General features: G+C 40.7%; 1 protein-coding gene across 1 annotated transcript; it reads left to right on the plus strand.

Moving 5' to 3' along the window:
* The first annotated feature begins 323 nt into the window (after nt 1–323).
* LOC115668935 (uncharacterized) lies at nt 324–6547 on the plus strand. Its single transcript, XM_056305027.1, has 7 exons — nt 324–513; nt 3967–4079; nt 4374–4497; nt 4873–5021; nt 5302–5409; nt 5498–5617; nt 6249–6547. Exons 1-7 carry the CDS (start codon nt 324–326, stop codon nt 6492–6494), a joined length of 1050 nt encoding a protein of 349 aa, XP_056161002.1. The 3' UTR covers nt 6495–6547.
* Nucleotides 6548–8299: the final 1752 nt, after the last annotated feature.

The following is an 8299-nucleotide window of genomic DNA, read 5'->3' on the forward strand; positions in this document are numbered from 1 at the left end:
GGAGCTGACGTAGACAATATTTTTAAATTTTTTTTGAATTTTTTTATTATTAATTTTTTTATTTTTGCAAAAAAAAAAATTTCAATTTCGGCAAGGGACACCGGCGAACCTCGCCGGCTATGAAGGCCTCACCTAGATTGGGAGAGGGCCGCCATGCCCTTGGCCGCGAAGGCCCTAGGCGAGGCCGCGAAGGCCGTCTCGCCGACCGCGAGCGTGGCGGCATCCCCAAATCTGGTGAAAACCTTCACTGCTGCGAGTGAAGCCCTCACCACTTCGTCCGCGCCGGCAAGGCCGTATTGGCCTTGCCAACGGTTTTCGCGGCTATGGGCAAGGCGGCCTCGCCGGATCTGGCGAGAGCCTTCGCCGCCGTAGGCAAGGCGGCTTCGCCGGATCTAGCTAAAGCCTTCGCCGCAGCGCCTGCGGCCGATGAGGCCATGATGGCCTTGCCGAGAGCGTTTGCGGTCGCAGGCGAGGCGACCTCGCCGGATTTGGCGAGAGCCTTCGTGGCCGCAGGCAAGGCAGCCGCCGGCGAGGGTCACCGATGACCCTCGCCAACCTTGAAAAAAAAAAGAAAAAGAAAATAAAAAGATAAAGAAAAATTAAAATTAAAAAAATCAATAAAATCAATAAAATAACATCAAAAAAATCCACGTCAGATTGAAAAATTAATTAAAAAATCCACGTCAGCTCATTTGTTGAAAATGACACTCAAGTGATCTATTTTCACCGAAAGTAGCACTCAAATAATTTATTTTACTCCGATGTGGCACTCAAGTGAGCCAAAAAAAAGTTATGGCACTCAAGTAAGCGTCGTACGAAAGTTATGGCACTCCTAGTGTCCTTATCCCTCCAATGATCAATTTGAGGTCCAAAGCCACTTTCCAGGTGCATCTATATAACCCAAATTAGAGAATGTTGATATAGGACCAAGCACAAAAATTTCAAAGTAATAATGTAAGATAAAACCCAATTAACAACTGGGTCACAAAGTATGATGGGAAGCAACAATTGCTTCAATAACTTCTCCAACACTTCTGTAGCTTCCATAATGGCTGAACTAGTGAACCAGTGTTGATATTCCTGAACTTAACTATTCTTATATCTGCATTTGATATCCTAGATAGATTGCATTTTAGCAAACATATCTAGTAATATATATCACCCAAGATTCGTATTCAAGAATTGAAATACATGATAAAATGCTCACCCTTATATTTATTTAAGAACAGATATAAGATGTGTAACTTAATAACATGGAATATCCAAGAAATAATTAAATTTGCAACATGTTTGTCCATGATTTAATGGAAAAGAAAAACATTATCCAATGATCGATTTGAGGTCCAAGGCCACTTTCCAAGCGCATCTATATAACCCAAATTAGAGAATATTGATATCGGACCAAGCTTCTTCACCACAAAAATTTCAAAGTAATAATGTAAGACAAAACCCAATTAACCACTGGGTCACAGAGTATGATAGGGAAGTAACATTTGCTTCAATAACATCTCCAAAGGCCGAACTATTGAACCAGTGTTGATATTCCTGAACTTAACTATTCTTATATCTGCTGTTGATATCATAGATAGATTGCATTTTAACAAACTTATCTAGTAATTGATTTCGACTTCTCTATTTGTCACTATTTTTTCCCCAATTAGCAAAACATACTTTTAAGCTTCATAAATTGACTCGAAAACTCTTTTTTTTTTCGCCTTTTAATGTATAATTTTCGGCATCATAAATAACTTATGTTGAATAATTGTTATCACAAGTATTTTAATAATTAAATTTTATCTTTATCTGCGTTAGTTTTTTCTCCACTCTTTTTATGTAAAGTGGCTCTAGGGGTGAGCATGGTTCCAGGTTCTACTCTGAAACCTGAGAACCTGACCGATAGGAACCTGTAGGTTCTAGGTTCTAAGGTATGCAAAGTAAGTTCCAGGTTCTAAAAATTGAAAAACTTATTTCAACGGGTAGGTTCTAAGTTCTAGGTACACCTACCTAGAACCTAGAACCTGGAACTTGAAACCTAAGTAAGTTTTTTGTGTTTTTTCTTGGTTTATATTTTCATATGATCATGTGGTGTTTCATGACATTAGATGATGAATGTATAATCTGAAACCACTAGTCCGAGCTTTCATTTTATGACTTGTTAATGTTTCATATTTTTCGTATGTCTAAATATAAGTTGTGGTCAATAGATCATAACAAATGATGGTCATTAAAGGTGATGACTTATTGCAATTGTTCAATTAATAATACAAATGAAACCTGAATAGACCTTGGAACCAACCTGGAACTTTTGATAAAGTAGGTTCCAAATTTCAAAAAATGAAGAACCTATTCTCATGGGTAGGTTCCAGTGGAACTTATACGAAACATGGAACCACTCGCCCCTAGTATCGATTCACACAATGACTTCTCATTTTAATTGTATTTATTTGAACCGTAATGCCATAAAAACTAGTCTTTGTATTCTTTTTGGTAAATAACAAGCTTGTTCAGTATTGTTGCATTCATTTTCATTTTGTTTAATTAAAAATGAAATTAAAAAAAAGAACCTATTAGACTTTGGAACTTATCTTGGAATCTGTGACAAGGTAAGTTTCAAGTTCCAAGTTCCAAGTTCCGATGGGTAGGTTTCAAGTTTCAAAAAATGAGGAACCTGTACCTGAAGGTAGATTCCAAGTTCAGGTAGAACTTGTAAGGAACCCGGAACCGCTCACCCTCTCTTGATGATTGGATAAAAACTTGACACTAGTTTGAAAATTGCTTTGTTATGTGTCTAAACAAGAAGGAAAAGGCTCTCGGGCTTTGGCCCGTCCTTTTCGGTCCGAGACGAAGCTTCTAGCTGGGGCAAAAATGTCCAAAAGCCCTTATACAACAAAAGCATAAGATATAAATTCTTTTTCTAGATTGAAATATTTAAAAGAAGTATATGGAATCATGGTGATGTTTTTACCTGTTTTGACTCTTGAGAAAGAGAAATATCTACAGGAATACAACAACATATTGGTCCTGAATACGCCGATCCTTCGAGAATTCTTCAAGCTTTGGCCAATGGGACGAAACTTATTTTCATAGAAAATCTTTTTCCATTTAGAGGAGATACTCATTTATCCACAGCGTTATATCAGTTTTATCAAGTTATTCAGTAATTCCTTTTAGTTATCACATTGTTTTATCCAATCTCAATATCGGTGTTTTTTTAAAGAATTGCCTTTTTTAGTATTGCTCCCATTGGACTTCTTATGTCAGGATTCCTTTCCAGGGAGTCTACAAGCCTCTGCTTAATTGATTAGCTGTGAAATACCGTTAACTCTTCGTGTGTTCATCAATATCTCCACGTGCGCATTCGTTAAATTGGAAACTTTTCTTCTCTTTATTCCTTTCTTTTTCGAAAAGAAATTGAATAGATATCTCCTTTTCTTTTTTTAATTCATCATTCAGTTCCATGACCTAAATCAGATAGTTGCACGAGTGAGAGAAAATACAAGAATACGAAAAATAAGTAAATATGAGCAAGACTTTAACGCCCAACACCAACTCCGGCCCGCCCCATAATCCTTTCTTTGATGGGCTTTTAGAGGTGAATACTGAATAGTCCAATCTGAGCAAAGCAGGGTTTTTGAAAACTTGGCTGGCGACTGGGGTTTCTCTCCTCCTTCCCTGCAACGCTCGCTCCCTCCCTTCCTGCCCGAACTCAGGTTCAGCCGTCAGTCCATCGCCGCCTGCCGCCGCCGCACGGAGGTTCCGGTAAGCTCTCTCTCTCGCTCGCTCGCTCGCTTAAGCCTGAACTCTGTTGGGTTTCAGCTGAATCGATACGCCGGCTTTCCCGTTTTCCGGTGAATGCATCCGGATGTATTCGCCGATTCGAGCGTGTGCGATGCTGGAAATGATTCAGGGAAAGCGGTGGAAGTTTCGTTCTTATGGCGGCTGTTGCTTTGTTCTGTTTGGCGGCAGATGAGGAGGAGGTGACGGTTCCCGACGAAGTTAGGGACATGGCGGCATTGTCGATTTCCAGGAGGGTGTTGCGGTCGCTCGGGCCGTTGGGCCAGTGGAGGCATGTCGGCTCGGTTTCGGCCGCGAATGGTTCTTTGCTCCGCGGATTTTACTCGATCAAATGCTTTCGATGGTGTATTGCGAGTGAAATCATAATTTTGGATGTTTCAATTTCTTTATTATTTGTCTTTGAATGTGCTCTCGGCTTTGCTCTATAACCTTAGTGGTTTCTTCCTATTGAAGAAGCAGACTTGGGTTGTCTTACTTTCTACTGTCTACAGTATAGCAGTTGATTGATGAACATGAGATAAGGCCATCCTTAGCTTTGACTCTTGACATCGGGGTGTGTTTTATGTAACTGTGTGTAGGACGGTGCTTTTTTCTTTGGTCGTCGAAGGCTATCAACCTCAATACTGACTCCTAATGGTGAAGCTGACTTCCCTTCTGACTTATTGTCCAAGAAGGAAGTAATCGTGTCTGATCGCGAGATAGGTATGGATGAAATGTGCTTTACAGTGTCTTTCTTGTAAAAGATACAGAGAATTATAATGACCATCTTTTACATGTGTCGATAGCCCTTGGAAATGCAACTTGAAATGTAGAAAAATAAGCCATGAATTGCTTAGGAAACAAGGCAAAGCATGAATTGGTCCAGAGGTTTGAAATGTCTTGCAGAACTAATAATGTTATAAGAGTTCTCAAGAATATATTTCCTTGAATATTTCATGTATTAAAATGATTTTCATGATTGTTAAGTGAATGCAGGATATTCTATAGTGGCTTATCCGTTATATTTGCTTTTCAATGGGGAGATATCAGCATTCTGCTTATTCGCCGTAGTATTATACTCATAAGACGTTCTTTCAGGACTTTACCAGGACCTTGTAATTCCAGTGACGAACTTTCTTGGTGAAGATAAGGGCTTGATGGTCTTAGCTGGAGATGTTTTTGATGTACCTATAAGAAAAGATATTATTCATCGTGTTGTGAGATGGCAGCTTGCAAAACGACAACAGGTTTTGTACAACAATCTTACGCACTCTGAAATCTGGTGTCTGTATTTGCTGTAAATTAATTCATGGCATAGCTTGATCTACTGAATAACATTTCGAATTTTATTTACTGCTCTGAGAAGCATCTAAAATATTGTAGAAGAATGAGAAACCATTGATATACTACTATCTTCCCATTGAATAGGTTATTTTATTTTCGCAGAGTTTTAGAATGCTGAATGCGTTTACTGCTCTGAGAAGCTTCTGTGGGGATTTTTTATTATGTTGACTGGTTGATCTACAGGGTACGCATTCAACTAAAACAATTAGTGAGGTCAGTGGAACAGGCAAAAAACCATGGCGACAGAAGGGCACTGGTCGAGCAAGGCATGGTTCTAGGCGTGGGCCCCACGTTTGGTTATGTTTTGCCTAATTGTTATAGAGGTCTGATTTACTGAGATGGTGTATGTAAAATATGACTAGCAAATTTTGGAAGACAGTTTAGAGGTGGTGCTACAATGCATGACCCAAAGCCACGAAGCCATGCCATTAAGATCAATAAAAAGGTTAGGCGCCTGGGGCTGAAGATAGCTCTCTCTGCACGGGCGGGGGAAGGAAAGGTGAATCTGTCTCACTGCTCTTCAAATTTTTACTTGTCAATCGTTTGATATGGTAAACCTGTGGGGTTCAATTCAAGGCATCTAAGCAGTGATGATAATTCTGTAGTCAAGTTTGTCTTACTTGTAATGTCCTAGAGTCCGTGCCTTGCCTACTTCATTATCCTTGTGCTTATGACCTTCTCCTTTTTGTGAGGAGCAGTATCTTGAGATTTAGGGTCTATTTTTATTGGATATGAACCTTTTGCTTTCCCTTCAAGATATTGAAAATAAAAATAAAAATTAATATTAGCAAAGTAGGAAAAAATTCTAAACGGCGTACATATCAATATGTGTCTTTTGAAAGGTTTTGAGCTTTCAGTTATTCGACATTAAGTAAAATTACACTTCATACATTAAAGAAAAAGAAAATGTAAAAGACTTTCAAAATAGACCCAATCATTCGATTATTTTTGTTACCATCTTGCTATTCAGCAACCTTTTGCTTTGGTACTTGTTATGTTGAACTCTTTACTGCTCTTCATTAGCACTATACCTCAAAATGATCCCATTCTATATTGAAATCTTCCTTTTCTTTTCTCTATCTATGCTGTATATTTGATATAGTATTTCCTGGCTATTGAAAATTGCACAGCTTCTGGTATTTGACGATGTGGAGATCCCAACACACAAGACAAAGAACATTGTAAACTATGTCGAGCAAATGGAGAACACTAAGAAAATTCTGGTTGTGGATGGTGGTCCCATCAATGAGAAGCTGAAATTGGCTACGCAGAATCAACACTATGTCAACGTGTTACCCTCTATAGTAAGTTTACCTTCTGGTTTTAGATTTTGCATTGTTGAAATTGATTTAGGTAGGCTTGATATTGCATACTAGAATGTTTTCTTACACTGTGTTTGGGTCTGAGAATGCATGAATTTTAACGAGAATGGAGGTGGAGGAATGAATATGAGGGACTATATTCTCTCCTATTGTTGAGAGTAACGGAAATTGAAGGCAGTGAAAATGGAGGGCTTTTCCATTGGAAGGAGATGGAAGCCAAGTTGTGGCAGTGCTACTTAGTGGGCATTGCTCACTCCATTTCTGGAGGGAGCAGGTCAATGTTCCCATTCAGATCAGTTCCCATATTCTATCCTACTCATTTTTTCTTTGGGATGCTCCGTGGGGAAAGAACATTGTCATTCAGGTTGTCTTGCCCAAAATTTATATATACGTGTCTGTTGGTACTTTAGGCATATCCTCTTCCGACTTTATTGATGCAGTTGATAAAATCTTGTTTCTGAAGGACATGCTCCAAGCTTGTCTGGTGATCATAGGTTCATATTATATCATCGCAGGATACGGACTAATATAAGATCAATTGTTGGTACTTTTGGTCTTACGAGATATGGCCATGGCTGTGCGACGGCGAGGCTTGCCCTCGCAGGCACCGGTGAGGACCACGAGGGAGGATCTCGCCATGGCTAGGCAAGAGCTTTGCTCTCGCCGCCGCTGGGCAAGCTTGACCTCGCCAGATTTGGCGAGGTTGAGCCTTGCCCAGTGACAGCGAGGGCAGAGCTCGCCATGGCTGTGCGATGGCGAGGCTCGCCCAGCCATGGCGAGCTCTGCCCTCGCCGCCGCTGGACGAGCTCGACTTTGCCCAAATCTGTCGAGATCGAGCCTTGCCATGGCTGTGCGACAGCAAGGCTCTCCCTCACCGGCATTGGCGAGGGCGGAGCTCGAATTTTTTTTTTTCCTTTCTATGTTTGTTTTTTTGGCCTTTCCTTCTTCCCCCGGACCGGCCAGGGGCTAGGGCGGCGAGACCTCGCCGTCGTTGGGCAAGGCGAGGGCGGAGCTCATCATGGCTGGGCAAGCTCGACCTCACCCACAGCCATGACGAAGCTCGACCTCGCTAGATCTGGGCGAGGGCAGAGCTCGCCCAACCATGGCGAGCTCCGCCCTCACCTGAGCTGGGCGAGCCTCCCCAGTGGCCGGTGAGGTCACCTTGCCGGCGAGCCTCCCCCTGGCCGGTCCGGCCAGGGGGAAGAAGGAAAAGAAAAAAAAAAGAGGAAATAAAATTCGAAAAAAAAAATTAAAATATTGCCATGTTATTCGGCCGGCGTCTACGTCAGCACCGGCCGGCCAAAAGTGGCCGGATGGACTGAATTTGTATAATTGCAAAATGTTTAGAACTAAATTGGCAAAAAAAAAAGGTTTTGGACTGAATTGACACAATTGTAATAGGTTTAGGATTTTTTTGCTAATTTTCCCATCACTAGACTGAGAAGATCGCAACCATCATAATGGAACTGTATCGGTTGATGCTGTGTAATTAACACTGGCATTGTGGAGTTGATGGGTTTTCTTTTGGGGATATTTCATTTTTCCATATTAGGGGAAACCCTTCTCTTGCAGCTCGTACTTGCTGAATGTTGACCCATGCCTTTTGGGTACTTAAAAGCGTAGTAAGGTGATACCGTTTTCTTTCACAAAGCTTATAACTGGAGATGTTTCTAATGGAAGAATAGATGGGTATTTCAAGTGCGTTCGTTTCGAGAAAAAGTAACCATAGGAAAAACATTTATTTAAAAAAATAATCGCATGCACAAAAAGAGAAAAAAGAATAGATTCCTTCTTAGGGTACGTTTGTTTCACGGAAAACGTAACGCTTTTGGAAAATATTTTTCGAAAAATCATTTTTC

Source organism: Syzygium oleosum, unplaced genomic scaffold (genome assembly GCF_021117445.2).
Source record: "Syzygium oleosum isolate NSW1041296 unplaced genomic scaffold, Sole_v2.1 Sole_v2.34, whole genome shotgun sequence".
Lineage (NCBI taxonomy): Eukaryota > Viridiplantae > Streptophyta > Magnoliopsida > Myrtales > Myrtaceae > Syzygium > Syzygium oleosum.

Excerpts from the sequence above, each read along its gene's own strand:
- LOC115668935 (XM_056305027.1), top strand. The coding sequence starts at position 324 with ATGGGCAAGGCGGCCTCGCCGGATCTGGCGAGAGCCTTCGCCGCCGTA. Across the intron at positions 514-3,966 it reads GAGAGCCTTCGTGGCCGCAG|ATGAGGAGGAGGTGACGGTT; the intron begins GCAAGGCAGCCG and ends GTTTGGCGGCAG. Across the intron at positions 5,618-6,248 it reads CACGGGCGGGGGAAGGAAAG|CTTCTGGTATTTGACGATGT; the intron begins GTGAATCTGTCT and ends AAAATTGCACAG.